At 37.0% G+C, this 25,255-nt stretch overlaps 1 protein-coding gene and 1 long non-coding RNA gene across 2 annotated transcripts in view; one reads left to right on the plus strand and one right to left on the minus strand.

Annotated features, from left to right (window-relative positions):
• CCDC34 (coiled-coil domain containing 34) overlaps window positions 1–21,049 on the plus strand; it is a 37,147-nt gene extending 16,098 nt beyond the window's left edge. The window contains exons 3-6 of the mRNA XM_003122907.4: window positions 6,356–6,463; window positions 18,046–18,204; window positions 18,732–18,873; window positions 20,523–21,049. Of these exons, the coding sequence (XP_003122955.1) occupies window positions 6,356–6,463; window positions 18,046–18,204; window positions 18,732–18,873; window positions 20,523–20,737 (624 nt within the window). The 3' untranslated portion in view covers window positions 20,738–21,049. The remainder of the gene's footprint in view (window positions 1–6,355; window positions 6,464–18,045; window positions 18,205–18,731; window positions 18,874–20,522) is intronic.
• LOC106509390 overlaps window positions 4,774–25,255 on the minus strand; it is a 60,996-nt gene continuing 40,514 nt past the window's right edge. The window contains exons 3-4 of the long non-coding RNA XR_002341535.1: window positions 12,767–12,933; window positions 4,774–5,578 (exon numbers count right to left, since the gene is read on the minus strand). This is a non-coding gene — a long non-coding RNA (uncharacterized LOC106509390). The remainder of the gene's footprint in view (window positions 5,579–12,766; window positions 12,934–25,255) is intronic.

The raw sequence follows: 25,255 nt of genomic DNA on the forward strand, positions 1-25,255 counted from the left end.
GTCACCGAAGATATATATTCTAGGTGTTTCCCGTAAGGGGTTTATGTGGGTCCTTCTGTTGTGGCTGGCTGAACATAGGGGGTGTGGTGGGCTTGGTTGGCCCGCAGTCTAGTTGGTTGCCAGATTCTGCCTTATGAGAATGCTGCTGGCTGCTATTTAATGGGGCCTTGTCATGAGGCAGCTAGTTGAAGAACCCTAAGGGACCCTGGGGCTGCAAGTGCTGGCTCATGGCTTGAGTCAGGGTCCAGAACATTCTGGGGCTGTTGCCCACCCATTGGCAGGTGAAGGCAAATCACCTTCAGTAGTCTGCCAGACTACTGTCAGGCAGAGCCAGGTTCTGAAGTCTGGTTACAGGGCCCAAGGATCCCAGAGCTCAGATAGATTGTCGGTATATTCTTGACATAGTTGGATATAGGATCTGGGGTGTCCTGCAGGTTTCACTGGCATGCCAACTGGCAGAGCCAACACCCAGCTGGTCCCAGGATAGGATCTGCCTGCTGTTACTGGACTTGGTGTGCAAACTATAGAATTATAGTTTTCTTGCTTTTGGTATCTGCTCTCTGGTAGGTGAGGGTGGTCTAGAGTCTTGTGCAGGCTTTCTGGTGTGAAAGGCCAATGCCTAACCACTGGTGGTTGAAGCTGTGTCTTGTTGCTGTAATGGGCAGAGCAGTGTCTAGGGGGTGTGTCTAGAGGCAGCTGTGGGCTCAGGAAGTCTTTAGGCAGCCTGTCTGCTGATGGGTGGGGCTGTGTCCCTGCCTAGTTGTTTGGCCTAAGGCATCCCAGCACTGAAGCCTAAAGACTGCTGGGTGGGGCCAGGTCTTGGTGATAATGAGGGAAGATGACGGCTGCCAATAGGCATGCTCATGTGGCTGAATGTCCCCAAATATGTTTGCCACCAGTGTCCACATTCCCAGGGTGAATCACACTTCATGTCTCCCTAGGAGATTCTCCTAAGACTGGAAGGTAGGTTTAGCCCAGGCTACTGCTTTTGTTCTGGGTTCCATTGCATGTGAGATTTTGTTTGTGCCCTTTAAGTCTTTAGTCTCAGTTTCCGCTTGTCCTGTGGGGCTCCTGAAGCTAAGCCCTACTGGGTTTCAAAGCCAAATGCTCTGGGAGTTGTCTTGCTGGTACCAGTCCCCCAGGTTAGGGAGCTTGATACAGGGCTCAGAACTCTCACTCCTGTGAGAGAGCCTCTGCAGTATGTTTATTCTCCACTTTGCAATCACCCACCCAGGGGTATTGTGAGTCCACCCCTCCTGCCCATCTCCTTGTGGTTCCTTCTTTATGTCTTTAGTTTTGGAAGATCCTTTCTTGCAGGTTTCAGTCTTTTTCATCGACAGTTTTTCTGTAGGTAGTTGTGTTTTTTGTGTGCTTGTGAGAGGAAGTGAGCTCAGGGTCTTTCTACCCCTTGTCTTGGCCACTCTCTACTGTCATAGCTTTCTTAAAGCTTTTTTATGTATTTTCAGAAATAGTTTGTTGCTGAGACCCTGGAATCTTACTACTTTTACCTCAACCTCAGGTTTTAACATTACTAATTCCATTATTTAGTTTAGTAGCTTTCAGAATACCTGTTCAAAGTAAGGAGTCTGCTTGGCTTCATGTCACACACAAATGCGTACATATTGTTTGTATACCTGCTTACATATGTATTTGAAATAATATCTTAACTTTGTGCAGAACCTGGTAATACTCTATTCAAGTCTATTTTTCTTTTCTTTTTTTTAAAGGCTGGTCATAACCAATAAATTGGTTTTAGACTCATAGTTTGGAAAACTCTGATCTAGTGAACCAGTGGTAATGTTGAGCTCAGTTTATGGTATTTTGCTTCATGTGTAACCTCACTAAAAGTCACTTGGTATGTTAAGAAAAGGAGGATCACTTCAAGTCATTTTTAGAGTCAGCATATCATAAAGGAAGTTAATTATGTACAGAAAATTATAAGGAACCCTGGGCTTTGCAGTACATGGAATAAGGCTGAAATTTTCTTGCTATTCTAATTCTGTGACCTTGGAAAAGTTACTTAACTTCTTTGAGCCTCAGTCTTTTCATCTATAAGCTAGATGTTAGAGAGGCAGTAGTAGAGTAGTTAGAAGCCTGAAGTTTTGAACTTTACATCCTGGATTAAAAATGTGGACCTTGGATTTTTAACCTCTCTCTGCCTGAATTATCAGTGAGAGGGGAGAATAACATTCACCTCCTAGTGTTACGGGGACTAAGTGAACAGCAGGATGTGGCCTAACATACAGGAAGCACTCCATAAAAGTTAGTTGTTATGTGTTAAAGCAGATGACAGTAACTATTGAAGATTTGTTTTGAGAACAGATTAAAATAATGAACATGTGGAGTTCCCGTCGTGGCGCAGTGGTTAACGAATCCGACTAGGAACCATGAGGTTGCGGGTTTGATGCCTGGCCTTGCCCAGTGGGTTAAGGATCTGGTGTTGCCGTGAGCTGTGGTGTAGGTTGCAGACTTGGCTCGGATCCCGTGTTGCTGTGGCTCTGGCATAGGCCAGTGGCTGCAGCTCCGATTCAACCCCTAGCCTGGGAACCTCCATATGCCGCAGGAAGCGGCCCTAGAAAAGGCAAAAAGACCAAAAATAAATAAATAAATAAATAATAATAATAATAATTTAAAAAATAAAATAATGAACATTAAGTCCCCACCATATAGGCATGTAGCAGAGTATAATTGGTTGAAAGATTAAAACATTTTCATATATTTAGTCGTTTGACATTTCTTGTAGCTATGTCATTACTTAATTCTGAAGCAATTAAAGTATTTTACCATATTGAATCTTACCATATCAGCCATGCCAGGGAAATCATAACATATGGGTCAACTGCTTACATTGGCATAAACTTATTTTGAGCTCTTGTGGGTTTTTAACATTTCTTTTTTGTGCCTTTCCCCTTTGTTTTATTTTCTAAGTCATGTTTTCCTTATTTTTCTGTCCTTATTTACTGTGTTCTCTAATTTGTTTATAGATCATCTCATTAAAAGCACAGGTTTTTAACGGCAAGGAATGAAGGATCCATTTCAGATCCCTGTTAAAGCATGAGGGCCAGAGAATCACTTTGCCAAGCTTTCAGTTAGTGGCAAAGCTGGGACTGGATCCTAGTTCTTTTGACTTCCAATTTCATAAGTGTTTTTTCCACATAATACCAAGATGCATTTTAGAAATACATGGGTCAGACTAGTATTTAATTTTGAATTTACCCTGGCTTTCTTGCATTCTTCCTTGAAAACTTAAAGGAAAATTTAAAGGTAATTGGGTCATTAAAAAGATCATCCTTTCTCATAAATTTGATTTCAGCAACAGGCATTTAGAGTTGTTTCGGATAGTCCTATAAGATTGAGTTAAAAATTATTTTAACACATCAAAATTTGCTTATAAAGTTTTTTACATTTGTACCTATGTTGAGGTGATACACATGGTAAATATTGAACATTAGTATTGTGAAAAACTAGCATGTTGGTTTTGTAGGGCATATACATTTTACTTAAATTTTTATTATTAAAAAAATTCTTGTGGACTGCCTTAAATTCTCTATGGCTTCTGGCTAATTTTAAACATTTACTTTAACATTTCAGTACATTCTGTTCTGAACCATAAAAATTATCTAATTTGTGAATAATCCAGGCGCTTCCCCCCCCCCCCATCCTTCCTTTGGCCATTTCATTCATTAGCCCTTAATGAAGGAATAGGACAGGAGATAGAGTTGGTCCAACTCAGAAACTCAATTTTTCTGATTATTACCTTTAGTGGTAAAACATTCTTTGAAAGTCGGCAAAAGCTATTGAAATAAAAAGTGCATGTTTAGGATCCTCTTTGGATTTTGGTTTTCTATAATCAAGTGTTTACTCTGTGGGAAAATAGCTGTAATTCTGTTGAAATTCAGTGGTCTACCAGAAGACGACATAGGGGCCTTGTGAGAGAAGACTCCAGCTGAGTCTGGAAGAGGCTTGCTGTGGTGGTGAACAGATGGAGACATTCAGGATGGGAAATTTTGAAAGGGCCCAGCCTTGGAAGGGAGGGTTATATCTCAGAACGTGATGTAAATTGTGAAGTAGCAAAAATTACTTGAACAGACATTGTGAGATTAGAATACTGTTTGGGTCAGTGGTGGCATTTTCTAAGTATTTTTTTGACCCTTCTTTCATCTTTAACTCTTAAATCAACATTAACTAAAATCTGTGAACCATAAAATAAGAATATAAAGTCTGATTTTTTTTGGCTTCTGCGTTTAATTATATGAAGAATCTTAAAAGGGTACAAAATGTAATCAGTCATATCTTTAGTTATATATTTAAATAATTACTTTTCTTGACAAAAAAATTTAGGACTACTTTGGAAAATATGGTTTTCAAATCTGTATCTAACTTGTCGTACACACACACACACACACTCTGCCTTTTTTCTTAATACAAATCCAGACTTTTGGATTCCAACTCATATACTATGGTAACCTCCTAGTCAATCTCTCTCAGAATAGATTTGATCCCTTCAAATGCAGTCTTCAACCTTTAGAATCAAGAGTTTTAAATCAGGAGTTCCCATAGTGACACAGTGGAAACGAATCTGACCAGGAACTATGAGGCTGCAGGTTCAATCCCTGGCCTTGCTCAGTGGATTAAGTATCCGGTGGTGCCATGAGCTGTGGTGTAGGTCACAGACATGGCTCGGATCCTGCGTTGCTGTGGCTCTGGCGTAGGCCAGCAGCTGTAGCTCCAATTAGACCCTTAGCCTGGGAACCTCCATATGCCCTTAAAAGACAAAAGACAAAAAAAAAAAAAAAAAAAAGGAAAGAGTTTTAAATCATCCCCTTTGCTATGTATTCCTGTTTTATAGTGTTTAATTTGCTCTGCCTGTCTCAAAAGACCATTTTCCATCTAGTTAGTACCACACTCTAATTTTCTGGTCACCCCACCTCTCCCAGTTTCTCCCTTCTAGTTAAGCCATCTCCTTGTTATTCTCTTCTCATGGTGCTCAGTTTTTATAACTATGGACTGTACTCTTTCTCCCCTCACCTCCTCTTCCCTTCTCTTTCCTAAACTCCTATTCTACACAGTAACACACAGTGTAGTACTTAGTTCTTTTGGTGTGTACAGAATCAGATTAGCTCAGAGACTTCTGGAATTTCATCCCTGCATCTCAGTTCTTACTATCTTTATAGTAGGTATTCCATAAAAACAAAATATGAAGTGAATAATCATGGAATAGTAGCTACAGAGGTAATGAAGAATCCTTTTGAAACCAAGATGAATATTTTCCTTTGGGGGAATGGGGGGAGCATAATGTTTAAAGATTGGAAGACTCCAAATGAGTGAGGGCAGCTGCTTTCTGTGGAGCAGAATTTTAGTATGAGAGGTCGTGGAAGACGGGTATCCTGAGGCCACTTGTTCTTGGTGACAGGTTTTACGTTCATTTCCTTTAACACATTGGAATTATCTGAGAGTTGAAAAATTGTCCTTCCTACTCCCACCCATGCTCAGGTAGGTAGGTTTTTGGGAAAGGGAGGTATGGGGATAAGGAGTGAGGTCCAGTGGAAGACGTATTAAAGTATCCAGTTGTTGGTATCTAAGGAGAGAGAAGAAAAATAACCAGTAATTAATGGTAGTAGAGTCCTAGAAGTCTACTTTGAACAGCATTCTCAACTAATGCAGTAATTTAACTGATGAGTGACAGAGTGGTGGCATTCAGCTTGTAGTTTTATTTGGCCATACTTTCCACATTCTTTCTCCTGAGGAAATGCCCAAACGTGTAGATTCGAGTGACAGCAAGGCAGTTAAATAATCTGGGATATGAATGTGGTTTTGTTTTACACTCCAGCAGCTATAAAATCAGTGAAGAAAAATCTGGATCCTTTTTTTTTTTCCTACAGAAAATTGAATGGCTTCTTTACTTTTCTTCTTTGGTGTAACTCTTGAATTAAAAGTTTAATTTAGGGATTATTTAATTCCTATCCTTTATCTTCATCAAGAATCTAGAAGCTTTTTTTTATAACTGTAAAAAAGTTGCAGTTCTCTTGAGCGTCTGCCAATAGTGTACAGTAATGCCAAATTTATGTGTGGGAAAGTTGATTTCAATGAGGGTAATTTAGCTGAAGTTTAGTCTAAGAAACTAGTGTTTTTCTGCCAAGCAATTATTTGCATTTCTAAAAAATGTCTTATACTTTTTTACCAATGCTTTCTTTTCATCATAGACTAGTTACTTAAGCTAGTTATTGTCACTAATGGTATATTTTCTATAAAGGAAACTATATTTTTGTTTAATTTGGTTCACCTCAGACCTAAAAAAATATGTGATTTGAGTACTTCTATTAAATGTTGCCTTTTGTTTGAATAAAATCCACAGGAATTAAATCAACAGCTAGAAAAAAAGAAAGAAGTGGAAGAACGTGAAAAGAGAAAGATAATTGCTGAAGAAAAGCACAAGGAATGGGTTCAGAAAAAGAATGAACAGGTAAGGGGAGAGAAAGTGCACACACAGACTAACATCTTCTTAGCAGTCTTCTCCCTGTTACTCCTCGTCATTACCTAGGTTTTTCTCAGTTTCTCTAACGTTCTTTCTTCTCAGACCTGATTTTTTCCCTCCCCTCATGGACATTTATCAGGTCCTTTGCTGTTTGCTTTTTCTCTTTTTCCCTCATGTAGCTTCCGCTCATATACAGCTGCAGGTAGGTAGTCAGGAAGTCTACATGTCTAGACTTGACCTCCGCAAGTCTTGGATTTCCATCTGTTAGGTTAGTAGGCAGGCACCTCTGGGACTGCAATCTCAAACAGCCCACTTTTATCCATTCTCTGAGAGAACCATCATCCTAATTCCTTGATTTCTAAAATTGGTGTCACCTAGTTTAGTCACCTAGTTTAGTCACCTAGGTGACTAAAATCTGAGTCACCTAGTCATGAACACAATTTTCTCTTGTTTCTGGTCATCCCTGCCTTTCCTTTACAATCACCACTCTCCTGTTTGTGGTATCTTCTTGTCTGGTCTCATTACATTTTTTCAGCTTATTTATGTTTACTTTCCAAAATAGGAATGTAAGCCCCATAAAGGCAGGGATTTTTGCCTCTTGTTCAGTTATCCAGCAGCTAGATCAGTACACGATGCATAAAAATGCACCCAAATGTGACTTTATCCTCTGTATCCCTGCCAGACTAATCTTGCCAAAAAGTCAAATGTCATTCCTCAGTTGGAAATATATCTTTCCTGATTCCCCACTGTCCTCTGAATAAAGACTTTCTGTTCTCTGAGCTCTGGCTCCTTACGTTCGTGCTGCACTTCATTTTGTGCTGTTGACTTCTTATTGGCATCTTTGGGGAGGACACTTAGGATAAGCATAGCCCATCTTCTTGGACTATTAGTTTTGCTGGAAAATTTTGAAAAGAAAAATATTTTTATATTATAGGAAGCACAGCTATTTAATGGAGTAGAACATAAATTTTAATATTTTTAAGATACACAGTAGATTTCAAAGAAATCTTGGGCTTTGGACTATACTCCCCAGCCCCCAGGAATATGTGTTTGTGAGAAGTTTTAAGAACATTTCCATTCTGTTTCTCACATCCTTTTTTTAAAATATATATATGATATTTCTTCAGCATGGGATCTCATCACACTTTTTACCCTTTCTTTCCTTTTATTATCCAACATAAAAATATTTCCTACATGAAGCATTTGCTGATCACATGCTGGAAACTCTTTTCTTCTCTGGTTTAATTTATATCACTATATCATATACTATCTTGTATTATCTATATATTTTGTTGCTATTTTGTGTTTTGCAAATGCCTTCACTTCCTTGGTAATTTTAAGACACTAAAGGGTAGGAGTTATTTATGTTACTTTTTTTTTTTTTGGCTGCACCCACAGCATGGGGAAGTTCTCCAGCCATGGATCTAACCCAGGCCACAGCCATAATCAGAGCCACAGCTGTGACAACACCAGATCCTTAACCCCATGAGCCACCAGGGGATTCCTATATTACTTCTTATAAGTTAAAATATCTAATATAATGCTGTGTAATATGTGTTTTTGGAGTAAATGAGTGAATGAATAAATATATTATCTTCCTTTCAATTCTGATACATTCTTGTATTAGATCACAAGTTAGAAATTTTAAAAATACTTATTTTATTGTCAGTTTGTTTTCTGATGTGATTTTTTACATATTTAGAATGCTACTGCTTTTATAAATATTTTTATGAATTCTGTTAAATATTTAAATTATAAGACAAAAGTTTTAAATTATTTCTGTGAAGCCATCAGATTTTGGACTTTTGTTGGAAGTTTTTTAAGCACGGATTCAATTTCAATACTTGTAATTGGTCTGTTCATATTTTATATTTCTTTGTGGTTCATTTTTGGGATATGGTACCTTTCTAAGATTTGTCCATTTCTTCTAGGTTGTCCATTTTATTGGCATATAATTAATTGCTTGTGGTAGTCTCTTATGGTCCTTTGTTTTTCTGTATTGTTTTGTAACTTTTTTCATTTCTAACTTTATTGATTTGGGCCCTCTTTTTTTCTCTGAGTGTGGTAGAGAAAAGAGCACTTATTTTTGCTCTGCTCTTTATGATTTCTTTCCTTTTACTAACTTCGGGTTTTGTTTCTTCTTCCTTCTCTAGTTGCTTTAGGTGTAAGGTTGTTTGAGACTTTTCTTACATCTTGAGGTAAGCCTGTACTGTTATAAATTTCCCTCTTAGAACTGCTTTTGCTGCGTCCCATAGGTTTTGGATCATAGTGGTTTTTTTTTTTTTTTTCATTGTCTCTAGGTATTTTTTTGATTTCCTCCTTGACTTCTTCAGTGATCCATGTTTTTTTAGTAGCATATTATTTAGCCTCCATGTGATTCTGGGTTTTTGCAGGGTTTTTTTGGTAGTCGATTTCTAGTTTCATAGTGTTATGGTCAGAAAAGATGCTTGATACAATTCTTAAATTAACTGAGGCTTGCTTTGTGGCCCAGCATGTGAGAATGTTCTATCTGCACTTCAAAAGAATATGTATTCTGCTGCTTTTGGGTGAAATGTGCTATACATGTCAATTAATTTCATCTGGTCTAATGTGTCATTTAAGGTCAGTGTTTCCTTATTGATTCTCTGTCTGGATGATCTGTCCATGATTCTCTGTCTGGATGATCTGTCCATTGATGTAAGTGGGGTGTTAAAGTCCCCCAGTATTATTGTGTTACTGTCAATTTGTTTTATGTCTGTTAACATTAAAACTTTTTTTTTATTGGAGTATAATTAACTTAAAATGTGTTAGTTTATGTCTGTTAACATTTGCCTTATATAATGAGTTGCTCCTTTGTTGGGGGGCATATTTATAATTGTTATGTCTTCTTGGATTGATCCCTGATCATTACATAGTGTCCTTCTTTATCTCTTGTAATAGTCTTTAAAGAGTATTGTGTCTGATATGAATATTGTTACTTCATTTTTCTTTTGAGAATACCTTTTTCCATCCCCTCACTTTCAGTCTGTATGTGTGTCTGAATCTGAAGTGGGTTTCTTGTAGACAGCATATATATGGGGCTTGTTTTTGTATTCAACCAATCTATGTCATTTGGTTGAAGCATTTAGTCCTTTTTTCATTTAAGGTAATTATCAATATGTATGGTTTTATTGCCTATTTGTTAATTGTTTTGGATTTGTTTTGCAGGTCTTATTTCTTCTTTTCCTCTTTTGTTCTTTTTCTCTTGCAATTTGATGACTGTCTTTAGTGTTTTGTTTGGATTCCTTTTTTGAATTTGTGTGTATATTATAGATTTTTGTTTTTTGGTTACCATGAGGTTTCAATATATAGTTTTGATATAGCAGAACATATATATATCTTAATTTCAAGTGTATTTCAAATAGCATGCATTGGAACAGTCCTCCTGTCACAGTTATTGGTTTAGATATCATACTTGTGTGAGGATGGTTTCCTACCTTTACTATATGTTTGCTTTACTGATGAACTTTCCTGTTTCCTAATTTTCTGGTTTATACTTTTAGCTTTTTCTTGTCCAACCAGAGGCGTTCTTTTAGCATTTGTTGTAAAGCTAGTTTGGGGGTGCTAAATTTTTTAGCTTTTGCTTGCCTCTAAAGCTTTTGATTTCTCTGTCAAATCTGACACAAGCCTTGCTGGGTAGAGTATTCTTGGTTACAGGTTTTTCCCCTTCATCACTTTATATCATGCCACTCCCTTCTGGCGTTCAGAGTTGCAGCTGAATAACCTCCTGAGGGTTTCCTTGTATATTATTTGTTGCTTTTAACATTTTATCTTAATTTTTGTCCATTTGATTACTTTGTATCTTGGGTGGTCCTCCTTGGATTGATTCTGTATGGTACTCTGTGCTTCCTGGACTTGGGTGAGTGCTTACTTTCCCATGTTAGGGATATATTCAGCTATTATTTCTTCAAATATCTTCTCAGGCCCTTTCTCTCCCTCTTATCCTTCTGGGACCCCTATCATGTGATTGTTGATGTGTTTGAGGTCTCTTAAACTGTCTTTGTTTCTTTTCATTCTTTTTATTCTGTGCCAAGGCAGTGATTTCCTCCACTGTCTTCCAGCTCACTTACCTTTTCTTATGCCTTATTCTGCTATTCCTTCTAGTGCATTTTTAATTTATTATATTCTTCAACTCTGTTTAGTTCTTTTCTCTTTGTTAAAAACTTCTTACTCTGTGCCTCCATTCTTTCCCAAGTTCTTGGATCATCTTTATAATCATTACTCAGAACTCTTTCTTGGGTAGATTGCTTATTTCCACTTCACTTAGTTCCCTCATCTGGAATATATTCCTGTGCCATCTCATTTTGTTTAAACTTCTCTTTGTTTTTTTTTTTTTTTTTAATGTATGTAGTAGCTTAGTTAGGTTTCTTGACCTTGGAGAAGTGGCCTTCTGTAGATGTCTTATGTGTCCCAGCAATACAATCCCTTCTAGTCACCCAAGGGCCAGGGACCAGCTAATCCCAGAGTAGGATCTGACCTGTGTTTGCAGACTCAGTTCTGCAGGCTGCAGGATCGCAGTATCCTTCCTTATGGTGTCTGCCCACTCATGGGTGGAGTTGGATCCAAACCCTCTGATGATGGTATCAAGGGGCATATCTAGAGGTGGCTGTGGGCTCAGAAAATCTTAAGCCAACCTGCCGGTTGAGTGGTGGGGCTGTATTCCTGTCATGTTGGTTGTTTGGCCTGAGGCATCCCAGTACTGGAGCTTAGAGCCTTTTGAGTGGGGCCAGGTCTTAGTGCTAATGTTCCAAGCAAAATGTTAGCCTTCAGATAAATATGCCTGGATATGTTCACCATGAGCTTTTATGTTCCAAGAGAGAGGTGCAGCTACACTTTGCCTCCCCAGGAGACCCTCCAAGACCAGCAGGTAGGTCTGGCCCAGGCTCCTCTGGAGCATTGCTTTTGCTCTGGGATTCAGTATGTGCAAGACCTTGTGTGCCCTCTTCAAGAGTGGAGGCTCTGTCCCATCCTCCACTCAGCCCCCTGGCTGGCCTTCAAAGCCAAATGCTTTGGGGCTACTCTTACTGATGCCAGACCCCCAGACTGAGGAGTCTGACATGGGGCTCAGAACTCTCAGTCATGTGGGAGAACTTCTGTAATATAATTATTCTCCAGTTTGTTGAGTCACCCACCCCAAGGGGGTGGGGTATGTGATTTGATTATATCATGAATGCACCCCTCCTGCCATCTCAGTGTGATGTCTAGCCTTTGGATATAGAATATCTTTTTTGGTAGGTTCCAGTGTTTTTATTGATGGCTGTTCAGCAGTTGTGAATTTGGTGTTCTCATGGGAGGAGGTGAGCTTAAGTCCTTCTACTCTGCCATCTTGTCTCCAGATTCTCTCTACAACATTGAGGAAATAGCTAAGAATTTTGAGAATGAGGATTGGGACTCCTTTGCTCCATACCTTCAACTGGAGTCCTGAACTGCTTTATCTGTTGCAGGTTCAGAGAAGTCTTCAATCTCTCTTGATCCCAGGGAAGCCTGAGAAAGTCCAAAATCCTAGGGGGCTACTCTTCCCTTGAGGATAGAGTAAGAAACTCTAAATTATTTCTGATTTTTTTATTACTATTTTTGAACACTTAGTGGTACTAGTAAGAGTACCTAGTAAAATAATTCCAGTAAGTTGAAGATGGCATGGCTTTCTTCACCCAGGTATTTTAAGAAGGAAATCGGCTAGACATGTATGTATTATAACCATAAGTATATCTGTTCTTTACTTCAGAATAAGTTATTATTTTTTCAAGTTTACTACATCCCATAATACAACAAAAAGAGTTCTTTTGTGAATAAATGCCAAAATCAAAATAAGCCTGTGTGGCCAGTGCCAAACTCTGAGTGATCCTTTTTTGAAATTTATAACTATAAAATAAAGTAGTTTTGCATGTATTGAATAGTATGCTCTCTCCCCTAAAAGCTTCTCTTATCTTCTAGCTCCATTAAGCTCATTTTACCATGCCAATCAAACATAGTTTTTGTTTGTCTAAGAATGTAGAGATGATATATTCTCTGTTTTAATTAGTGGCAGTAGGCCTAATCCAATTATTTGAGAAAAATTTTCTTTCTTTTGGAGGGAAGTGGCTTGCCCTGACATAAATCACTAATTATTGAAAGCAAGATTCCATAAGTTTGAGAAGAGTTTAAAAATGAACCCTGAGAAATTAAATGTACTTATTCTGCAGAATTCTTGTGCATGCTAAGGAATAATTGATCACTCATTTTTTTTTTTTTAGGACCTATCAGATTTCTTACTTCAATCTTGGTTACATTTACCTCTATTTGTAAAGACTGCTCTTCTGGTTCTTCTCTTCCTGTCTGGCATGGAGCTTTTTTCTCCTCTGTTTACATTTCATGGTGTGTGGTCCTCTGCTGCCTCCAGCTTCATTCACGTTTTAGCTGTATCTGTGGCGTTATTTTCTCTAAGTCATTTTCACTGTGTTCTATCAAAAAATCAGACAAAAAGAATTTGTGTATCCATTAGCAAAGCTAGTTTCTTATATTGTGACTGTGAATTGTTAAATCCTTTTCAAATAAATGGCTTATCTCATCTAGCACTCTGACATTTGTGTTGCCATGCAAACTCCACATATTTTATAAAAGGGCATTTTGCTTTTAGTGTTGAAACTATTTAAAAATAGAATTATTTTTAATTCTCAACCTAGAAATTACTTTTTAGTGTTAAAAAGTAATTGCAATCAAGAAAGCATGTGATTGATAACACTTTTATTGGTGCATCATTCATGCATTCAATACTTTTAATATGTGCCATGTTCTATTGAAGGAACCAAAATAGAAATTCAGGAACTTTGAGTAGTCCGTTTTGTTATTTTCCTTTAGTTGCAATAAATAAAGTTTCTCTCAGGGGAACATCTTAGGAAAAAAGAAAAAAAAAAAGATTTATTGTTGTGCTCTGTGTGGTATAGAACTGGAATGCCAGAAAATCTAAAGCTACTTAGCGGTTGGTTATTCTGAGTACCTCTGAGTGGCTGCTCTGTTCTCCTTTTGCTAACTAAGGGCATTCCATTCTTTCTTCTGTAGTTTAACTGCTACATAGAGCCTGGTTGATATTTTATTTATTTATTTATTTTTGTCTTTTTGCCATTTCTTGGGTCACTCCCGTGGCATATGGAGGTTCCCAGGCTAGGGGTCGAATCGGAGCTGTAGCTGCCAGCCTATGCCAGAGCCACAGCAACGTGGGATCCAAGCCACGTCTGCGACCTACACCACAGCTCACGGCAACACCAGAACCTTAACCCACTGAGCAAGGCCAGGGACCGAACCCGCAACCTCATGGTTCCTAGTCGGATTCGTTAACCACTGCGCCATGACGGGAACTCTCCTGGTTGATATTTTAAAATCAACTTCATTGAGCTATAATTGGCATATGATAAAATACACCTATTTTAACTTTGATGAGGTTTCACAAGCTTATGTTCCTGTACAACCAGCATCACAGTCAAGATAGAGAATATTTCCTTCACTCCAAAAGTTCCCTTGTGCCCCTTTGTATTCAAGCCCTGCTGCCCACCCCCCACTAACCCCAGCTCCAAGAAAGCCATTAGTCTGCATTCTGACCCTGTAGATTCAATTCGCCTTTCCTAGAATTTCTTTATATATATATATATATATATATATATATATATGTTCCTTTGTATTAGGCTTTTACTTTAAAAATTTGCTGCTGTGTGACCATAAAGATTTTTCCTTTTTATTACTGAATAGTATTCCATTTTATGGAATACCACAAATTGTTTATCCATTCACTGGTTGATGGATAGTTGACTTGTTTCCAGTTTTGGAATACTATGACTAAAATTCTCTGACCACTTACATACAAGTCTTTTTGTGGACACTCGTTTTTCATTTCTCTTGGGTAGATGCCCAGGGACCGAATTTCTGAGTTGTGTGGTAAATATGTGTTTAACTTTAAAAAACAGTTTGTCAATTTCTTATAAAGTACTTGTGCCGTTTTACATTCCTACCCCTATTCTGTGAAAGTTCCAAGTGCACTACATCCTTACCAGATTGTCAGCCTTTTTCATCTTAATTGTTCAATTAAGTGTGTAGTAGTATGTCACTGTTTTAATTTTCATTTTTTTCTGAGCTCTAATGATATTCAGCCTCTTTTCATAAGTTTATTCTATTAGTCTACCAGGGCTGCCATAACAATATATCACAGACTAAGTGCCTTAAACGATAGAAACAGTCCAAAGCAAAGGTGTCCACAAGGTTTGGTCTCTCTGGTGGCCTCTCTTTGAATTGCTAGCGACTGCCTTCTTGCCATACCCTCACGTGACCTTTTCTCTGTCCCATCCCTGATGTCTCCTCCTCCTCTTCTAAGGACACTGGTCATTTTGGATTAGGGCTCTACCCTCATGACCTTAATTACCTCTTTACAAAGCCTATCTCAGAATAAAGTTACTTGGAGATTTAGGGCTTCAACATATGAATTTTGGTAGGATGCAATTCAGTCATACAGCATTATTCGCCATTCTGCATCTCCTAGGGCTCTTTTGTTATTATTTAGTTTTGTATTTAAATTTTTGCCCATTTTGTGGAAGGATTGTATGTCTTAATTGTAAGTTGTAAGAGTTCTTTATATACTCCTTTAAGTCCTGTAACATATGTATTATAAATATTTCCTCCCATTTAATTTTTTTTTTTTTTTGGTCTTTTTGACATTTCTTGGGCCGCTCCCGTGGCATATGGAGGTTCCCAGGCTAGGGGTTGAATCGGAGCTGTAGCCACTGGCCTATGCCAGAGCCACAGCAAGGCGGGATCCGAGCTGCGTCTGCAGCCTATACCACAGCTCACGGCAACGCCAGATCGTTAACCCACTGAGCAAGGGCAGGGACCGAACCTGCAACCTCATGGTTCCTAGTCGGATTCGTTAACCACTGCACCACGACAGGAACTCCCCTCCCATTTAATTTTTAATGGCATGTTTTAAGGAGCAGACATTTTAAATTTTGGTTAAGTCCCATATTTCTGTTTTTTCCTTTATAGTTTGTGGATTTTGTGCTCTATATAAATGGTTGCCTATGCCAAGGTTGTAAAAATATTCTCCATTGTTTTCTTTTAGAAATTTTATAACATCACCTTTTACCTGAATGTTTGAGTTAGTTTAATATTGGTATGTGTTAAGGGTCAAGGTTCATTTTTCTTTTGCATATGGATATCCAGTTGTTCCAACACCATGTGTTGGAAAGATAATATTTTCCCTATTCACTTACCTTATTAGCACTTCTATTTAAAATCAGTTGACCATATATGTCTGGGTCTATTTCTAGATTCTGTTCTATTGATCTATGTCCTATATTAGTACTACATAGCTGGTTACTGTAGCTTTGTACAGTAATTCTTGAACATATGATTCTTCAAATAAAATAGTGTAAGTCCTCCATCTTTTTTCATCTATTTCAATATTATTTTAGTTGCTCTGCATCTTTCCATGTACAGTTTAGAATTAGCTTATCAATTTCCCCTATCATAGTTGCTGGAATAGTGCCTGATACTATTGATATTGCATTAAGTACATGGATCATTCTGGAGAAGATTGCTGTCTTAATATCAAATTACAAATCTATAAACATGGTTTTTCTTTTTATTAATGTCATATTTAATTTACCTCTTTTTTTTTTTGGTTTTCAGTGTATAGGGGTATCATTCATCTTTTGTTAAATGTATCATGTTTTCATGTTAATGATGAGAGCAGTTATCTTATTCCTAAAATTATCTTATACTTTCATACTTGGTTTTCATATCAGAGAAATACTGTTATTTTAAAATAAGCTCGGATGTGTTCTCTTTTTCTCTGTTTTCTAAAATGATTCATGTACTATTTGGTATTATTTCTTCCTTAAATATGTAATAGAATATACCAGTTAAACTCTTGGAGGCCTATTTCTTCTTCACTCGGTTTTGGAAAGTGGTGTATTTTTAAATTAAATTGAATCTATTGGCAAAAAATTGTTTTCAACATTCTCTCATATGTATGAGAGATCTGTAGTCATTTGCCACTTACCAATCTGTGTGACCTTGAGCAAAATACTTAACTTCTTTGTGCCTTAGCTTCCTCATCTGTTAGATAAGATCTTAATAGTATCTTTCTCATTTCGTGGTTGTAAGAATTAATTGACACAGAACATACATATAAAGTGTACAGAATAGTAACAGGCAGAGTTAGCACCGAATATGTAGCTGAAAACAGTGTAGAATGATTCCCGTTGATGAGCTTGTGGGGAGTCTCATGAGTCAGACAGAGATAGAGTGAGATATTCTCCAAGATCCTATTTAATCTTGTGGATTTTCTGACTGTAGGAAGTAGTTAAATTCAAGTATTATTTCAAAGGATGTTCAGTTTTCAGCAAGAAAGGATTTCTTTTGGCAGCTATTGGCTGCCTCACCAGAAGGAAATACAGCAACTTGGGAAACGACACTGGCTTTGATTTTTAAGACCTGCCTTTTCCTGCACAGCGCTGGACATATGTTGTATGTAACTGGTGTTTGTTACTTGGATCTTATGGGAATTGCTTATATAAAGTATTCTGTAAGATGCTTTCAGGGGAAGAATTTTCCCATCTTGGCTCATATTTCTTTGTTCCATGAAGGGTGATATATATGGCATGTGTATTACATAAAATTTATGCCTTGCAGATTATTTTCTTAACCTTTGATAAAGAAAGCTAACTGTGTCATTGGTTATTTAGAATTTAGCTGTGTTGATAGATTATTTTTTGAAAAAAAAAAATGGAAAAAATTTTGATTTACAGTTTGTGTCAAATTTTCTTACAGAGGGCTATATAAATATTTTAGGCTTTGCGGACCATACAATCTCTGTTGCCACAATTTAACCTTGCCATTGTGGTTGAAAAGCAGTCAGACAATAAATGTGTGCGGCAACGTTTCTATAAAACTTTATTTACAAATTCAAGTGGTCGATGGACCATATTTGGCTTGCAGGCCTTAGTTTTCCAACCCCTGGTCCATGTAAGACTTATAAGAATCACAGAGCCAGAGATTTCTCTGTATGTGCCCTTATAGCACTACTTAATAGGCCAAAACATTATTTGTTTATCCTCTGTAACTCTTTGATGGTGAAGATTTATCCAAGCATTCACATTGGCAAGTTGTCTGGGAAATGTGTAAATATGTGGTTCCTATTTTAGAGTGAGGGTAAACATCCATTAAAAATACTAAGGTTTAGGGCAGTGAACAGAATTACAGGTTGTAATTTCTTTTCATTAACTCATTCAACAAGTTTTCATGGAATACCTACTGTTTACTCAACACTGTCTCAATCTCAATATACTTGATCAAGCAAGAGCTTTGTTAGGCCATCATAAAACATATACTGGAGATAGTAGACTAAAATCGATCAGGTAATTGTAGGTATGTTAGTTATATTATTTCATAAGTCACATTGTGTCAACTGCTGTGTTATCACCTATATAATAAAAAGTTGAAGTTTAGAAAATTACGGTATAATACTCCTTCCTTGTAGGAGGATAATTGTAGATATTCCAATTAAAATTCCTTCATTTTTATTTAAGAAAAGAAAAGAAAGGGAACAAAAAATTAATAAGGAAATGGAGGAAAAAGCAGCAAAGGAACTGGAGAAAGAACATTTGCAAGAAAAAGCAAAAGAAAAATATCAAGAATGGTTAAAGAAAAAAAATGCTGAAGAATGTGAGAAGAAGAAGAAAGAAAAGGTATTTTTACTAAAGTGATCACTTGGAGTATATGGCTTTGATGTTTATGTGTGCCAGCTATATTGCATAAAAATAGAAAATTGCCACTATCTTAGCATAACATAACTACATGAAGCTATCCCTACTTGTTATACTGTGATTAAGCTTCAGAAATGAATATACATTTTTGGTTTTCTTAGGTTGAGAAATATTAATAAGCCTCTGGATATTTTTTTCACTTAGGTTCCATCTGATGTTTATGCTTTTAAATATGTACATTTATGGAATGTTTTATAAATCACTATTCTATTTCAAAACAGCAAATTACTTTTTTTGTCTAGAGTTCATGTCCTCTTGTTTAGAGGCAGCCACCTTCATGTCACACCCCTGATCATGTTACATTTTGCTAATTATAGTAATATGATTCAATGTTTATGATCAGTAAGCCATTGGGATGGGGAGGTACTGGGGAAAAGAATCAGTAGAATTTGAATAGAATTTTTAGTTACAGAATATCCCTGGAGATTCTTTGGTCTTGTCATTTTAAGGAAAAAGAAAAACAGCGGCAAGCTGAATTACAGGAAAAAAAGGAAATAGCAGAAAAAAAGTTTAAGGAATGGTTGGAAAATGCAAAAAATAAACCTCGTCCAGCTGCAAAGAGCTATGGTTATGCCAATGGAAAACTTACAGGTTGGTTTTTATGTTATGTGGCTTACATAAATATGGCTTACAGGAGCAAATATTATACATTATGTTTCCTTTTGACAGAAATAGAAATGTGTAAAAATCATTTTTCTTTCAAATTACTATTTTCTGGAAGATTATAACATGCTATGTTCCTGTGGAGATACTACAAATTTGTTGTCATTCTCTAAAATCAGATACATTTTTAAAGGCAGTAGTGGCAAAACTGCAAAGTAATAATTTCTAACATTGAGAAACAAGTAAAATTTTCTTACATTCCTTGGATTTTAAAGCCTTCATCAGAACATACTTAAGGGGTCATTTTCTTCCCCTCTTTCTAACCCTCTCTGAGACAGAGGCCACCATGTCTTTGGCACATTCTTTTTGCATTTTGGGATACTAGACAGCATATGAAGCAGGCAAAAGCGGGTTGGCCTTTAGGCTTGGTCCCATTATAAATAGCAATGCATGTTTTTCTTTGTCCTTCTTGTTGGAAGCTCATACCTTGCTGACAGCTGCCTTCACTTGTTTAAGTGATTTATTATTAAAAATACTCCCATTCTGTTTTGTTCACACAATAGAACATATTCCAGACTTTGTTTTGACCATCTTGGTGAAGTGTGTGTTGACATATCTCTGCAGTCAAAGTAGGTTGCTAGTGTCTGAATGACACATTCCTGCTGTCAGGATTTAGGCCTCTCCTGCATGTCACAAAGGTCATCCATTACAGCTACTGAGCATAGGATGCTTTTTTTTTTCTTTCTTGCTTGAAATAAGAGTAATAGGCAGTGGTTCTAGCCAAACGATTGGATAGTAAAAGTTAAAACTTAGGTGGACTCTACAGATTGACTAGAAATTAATTGCTGAAATAATAGATTATTTTAGTAGTTTTTATTGCATTTTATTCTAATAAACATATGTTTATCTGCAAATGCTCTACCACTGTTAATCAAAATTATAGTGATATTATGAAATCTCATTAATTTGAGTAACAGTGATTTATTTATTTATTTTTTAGAACCACACCCGTAGCATATGGAGGTTTCCAGGCTAGGGGGTGAATAGGAGCTGCAGCTGCAGGCTTACACCAGAGCTCACAGCAGTGCCAGATCCTTAACCCACTGAGCGAGGCCAGGGATCAAACCCACATCCTCATGGATCCTGGTCGGGTTCATTAACCACTGAGCCACCAAGGGAACTCCTAATTTGAGTAACAGTGATTTAGAACTTCAGTGGTTTTAAACAAGAATCTTGGTTCACTTTAGCTACATATGCAACATACATTTTTTTCTATAAACTTTAATGTCTGTGTTCAGTGGTCTCCCAGACTGCATTAAGAAAATGAAGATTTTCTTTATTTTAAGGGTTCTAAAATTAATTTCTTAGAAATTTTACATATGTTTTATATACTTTAATGTTCTTTGAATGTTTATAATTATTTATATTTTACTTTTTACTGAAAAATTTACAGTATTCAAAAAGTGTTACTTGTTGGAAAATATTTGAGAGTTCAAGTTTTAAAGGGGTCAAATTGGTTAATCTATGATATTTTGGCCCTTTTAATATTTTAACATTTTTTTAGGAATTTTAAAATACGTAGTTTTTTTGATCTCAAGGAGTTTTCTTGTTTTGTTTGGATTTTTTAATAATTTTAGGTTTTTACAGTGGAAATTCTTATCCAGAACCAGCTTTTTATAACCCAATTCCATGGAAGCCAATCCCTGTGCCTCCTTCCAAAGAAGCAAAGGATCTATCAGGAAAGAAGACTAAAAGGCCTGTGATAAGCCAGCCACACAGGTCATCCTCTCTGGTAATGCATAAAGCCAGAAGTAATCTTTGCCTTGGAACTCTGTGCAGAATACAAAGATAGTGGGTGTGGGAAATTACATGCTTTGGTTTGGAGCTATTTCATTTTAAAATCAGAAATTGTTTTTTACTCCTTAGTCAGTAGCTAAACATTTGACGTGATTATTGACAAGTTCAAATTTTTGCATTTGTATATGGAGTCCTTAAAGTTAATTAATTAATTTTATAAATTTTCATTTTTATAAATGCTTGTAGGTTGATCTTGGCATATTTATTGTTTTCCAGGATAAGTGACTGAATAATCTAACAATTGTGTTTGTACTTAGCTTTTATTAAAACTACCATCTAATAATACCAATAAAACCAGTAATTTTCATATGTTCTTTCATATTGTATGTTGTTTGTGTTTATAAACATAGTAAGATTAAGTCATTCAAATAAGCATTTTTAATTTGCATCCTCAAGATAATTCTTAGAAGAATCTAAATGGGTTAGAATCCCACAGTAATCAAAAACAGTCTTTGTTGATGACTTTTGGTATATTTTTCCCTGTGTAGTTTCTTTGTTTGTTTTTTGTCTTTTTAGGGCCATATCTGTGGCATAGGGAGGTTCCCAGGCTTGGGGTCCAATTGGAGCTGTTGCTGCCGGCCTATGCCACAGCCACAGAAACACCAGATCCCAGCCACATCTGTGACCTGCACTACAGCTCATGGCAATGCCGGATCCTTAACCCACTGAGTGAGGCCAGGGATGGAACCCTCAACCTCATTGTTCCTAGTCAGATTCATTTCCACTGCGCCATGATGGGAACTCCTCCCTTTGTAGAATTTTTAAATCACTAACTGGAGGCATGTTTGGTAACAGAAATGAGGGTTAGGATTTTGAAAGGAAAATTAAAAAAACATTCTTTTGGGCTCTTGATCTTAGATTGATATGCATTAATCTTGAGACACTAATAATATTTTGCTATACTTTGTAGAAATAAACATTATACTTAGGTCGTTAATTTTGAAATTAGAAATATCAATGCATTATTTTTTTTCTTGGCCAGGGCCATAGCATGCAGAAATTCCTGAGCCATAGCAGTGGTAATGACAAATCCTTAACTGCTAGGCCACCAGGGAAGTCCTGGGTGCCTTTTATTTTCTATTTTTTTTTTTTCATTTTGGCCTTTTGAGCCACAGTTGTGACCTACACTGCAGCTGTGGCAACTCCAGATCCTTAACCCACTGTGCTGGGCAAGGGATCAGACCTGCAGCCCAGCATTCCAGAGATGCTGTGGATCCCATTGCCCTATAGTGGAAACTCTGGTGCGTTATTTTTTAATGTTAAGTGGTGTTTTACTGAAGTTGAAATTTAAAGTCTGATTAGTAAATACATGTTAAAGATAGCACTCAGCACTTTTTATTAAATTTTAAAAATCTGTCATTTTTTTAGGGGGCCATCAAAAAATGAAAATTTTGTTGTGGCAATATAAAGTTCACTAAGTTCATTTAAAAATTATTCCTATTTGGAATGTATTCCATGTTTCTGCTGGGTTAGTCATCTGCCAAGTTTCTGGTGATTAACCTACAGTAATGTGGCTCAACCCCAGGAAATAGCAGTGGGATCTTTGAAGGGTATTCATATTGTCAGAAGTCTAGGGAAAATTCATTTCTTAGTGGAGAACAGTTTGGGAGGAGTTATTAGTGTTTGTTAGGTCAAAATAACGGTGAGATTTAGACGCCATGACAATCTTTCTCAGAACCTCTTTAGATACAGTGCAACGTTCAGATGATCATTCTATGTGAGCAAATTCACCTATATAGAGAGAATGTAGAATTTACCAGGGTAGCAATAAACTTTTTTTTTGGCTGTACCCCTAACAGGGATCAAACCCATGCCACAGTAGCAACCTGAGCCATTGAAGTGACGACAGATACTTAACCCAGTGCTCCACAGGAGAACTCTAGGGTAGCAATAAACTTGTATGTGTAAAAAAAAAGTGTATATAGGCCTGTGTTCCTGGGGGGTTTACTTATAGTTGTTATATCTAAAAAATCATCAATTTCACACAGCAGATTAAATCTTTTAGGTAATCATTTAGCTGTAACCATAATCCTAATAAGATCTTTGATTCAGTCGGTAATGAATTAGTTTGACTGGTACTAGTCGAACGTTTACTCTGACAGATGCTTTGCATATTGATTTAGGAATTTGAATGATATATTTCTTCAGTTCAGCAAACATTTACAGGCTGGCCAGAAAACATGTCACAGAATAAATGCTCTATAATACACTATACTTAAAATCATGTTCAAGGTTCATCAGGGACCATAGATAAGAGATAGTTCAGCTTGAGAAGGGATTTTAAAAAGGCTACGAAGAGGAGGTGACATTTGAGTTGAATGAGCAGGAATTTTCTAGATGGTTGTGAGGCTGAGCACACTCATGAACATGTGAGAAGTAGCTGGGAAAGAAGCTGGGGTCAGTATACCCCCGTGATGCGGTTTTACAGTATTTTGACTACCAAACTCATTAAAATTAAAAAAAAAAAAATTCCATTCATGTTAATCAAATGTCTCCAAACCAAACCATTCACCTGTTAGTAGGAGATTAGTGTTTTTCACCTGAATCAGTTTTTCTTAGTCAAGATACTTGCTATTATAGGTGTTAAAAAATGTATTAGCAATATTTGAAATGTCTATTCAGGTTTTAGAAATAACTCTTTGACTTCTACTACTTTGATTGGAACTGCCCTAAAGATCTAACCTATAATGTCAGCAAATTTGTGATCTGATAGAACACAGGTACCCTAAAGAAAAAAAAAAAATATTCCTGTTGTGGCTTAGTAGAAACGAATTTGACTAGCGTCCGTGAGGACACAGGTTTAATCCCTGGCTTCGCTCAGTGGGTTAAGGATCTGGTGTTGCTGTGAACTGTGGTGTAGGTCGCAGATGCGGCTCAGATCTGGCATTGCTTGGTTGTGGTGTAGGCTAGCAGCTGTAGCTCTCATTCGACCCCTAGCCTGGGAACCTCCATATGCCGCAGGTATGGCCCTTAAAAAAAAAAAAAACCAAACACAGGTACTATAGACCTAAGACTGTGTTTGAATCTTGGCTTTATTTTTACTTATCTGGAAGGTGCCTCATTTTACTTTCAGTGTTCAATAGCTTATCTAATTTAGAAACTTAATCCTGGGAATGTAAAATAATAAGTGGAAATGCCTAAAAATGCAAGTTTGTTTCTTTTTTGTATGGTGATAATTCTGATAAGTAACAGTGTTTTTAGTGATAATTGAATTATATAACTGACCTTGGTTAACCAGTCTTAGCTGATGATGTATCAAAAATAAGTTAACTTATCTGTGTTTAAGGTGGATTTCATTTACCCCTATGCTAAAGGGGTAACTGCTAGAGTGAATACTGTTGTTTTATCTTCTTCAAATTAAATCAGTATATATTTATTGAATGCCTACTATATGCCAGTTAGTATTCTAGATGCTGGAGGAGGTTCAGCTGCAAATAAGGGTCCCTGCTGCCCTCATGGGATCTTATATGACAGTGATAGGAGACAAACAGTGAATATGTAAACAAATAATTTCTTTACCTCTAGTGCTATAAAGAAAACAGCGCATTGGGATAAATAGTGACTGGGTAGAGGAACAGGTTCACTGCTTTAGATGGATGAGTGGTAACATGCAGCTGAGCTAGCCCTGCTAAAATCTGGAGAAAAGAGATAGCCAATCAGAGGAAACAGCTGGTAAGAACTAAGAGTTCAAAGTCCAAGCCTAACAACCATGTTCTATATCCCTCCTGTGTAATATATATATGAGAAAAATTAGTATGAAAGTGTAGCCAGAGGTCGAAGAGAGAATGGGGGGTAAGAAAGTGGAAATCATATCTGAAGACAACTCTTGAGAGAAGTTGGAGAGTGAAGAGAATATAAATGGCGTGGGAGCTAGAAGAAGGCATAAGGTCAAGGGCATTTTTGTTTTGCTGTGGGTGATATCAAACAGGTGTTGCTGCTGAGGCTGATTATCGAGGTGAAAAGGAGAACTTGAAGATTTAAGAAATCAAGGATGGTTTTAGGAATGCGATTTTTAAACAGTAAAAATGACGGCTTATGTGGGAGCAAGGCAGTTTCTTGTAACAGGAGAGAATGTGCGGAGTACAGTCTCAGATGTAGCTGTATTAATACATTCGTCGTAGAAGGATTATATGGGTATTTCTTGTATGATAGCTTCTGGTTTCTTAGTGAAGCATGAAAGAGAGGCAAGCCATCAGGTTGCAGGTAGGAAGGGAAAAGGTCATAGAAATGAGCATCTTGGAGAGGGGAAGACAAGTTCTCCAGAGAAATTAGTGGGACTGACTGATGGGCAATGTTATTTGCCATCTGATACTTTTGGTCCAAAAATGGGACCAATTAGCAGGATTCTGTGATGTTTTTCTCCATTTCTGGAGAAAAGTTCAGCTACTTGGGTTTAGGAGCAAAGTAAGACTTAATTAGGGATGAACAGGTAGGGCAAGTATGATGGAGGAAGAAAAAATGATTTCAAGGGAGTGATTTTAGCTCTGAAGCATGGTATTTAACAAGGGATGAG

This window comes from Sus scrofa, chromosome 2 (assembly GCF_000003025.6).
Source record: "Sus scrofa isolate TJ Tabasco breed Duroc chromosome 2, Sscrofa11.1, whole genome shotgun sequence".
NCBI lineage: Eukaryota > Metazoa > Chordata > Mammalia > Artiodactyla > Suidae > Sus > Sus scrofa.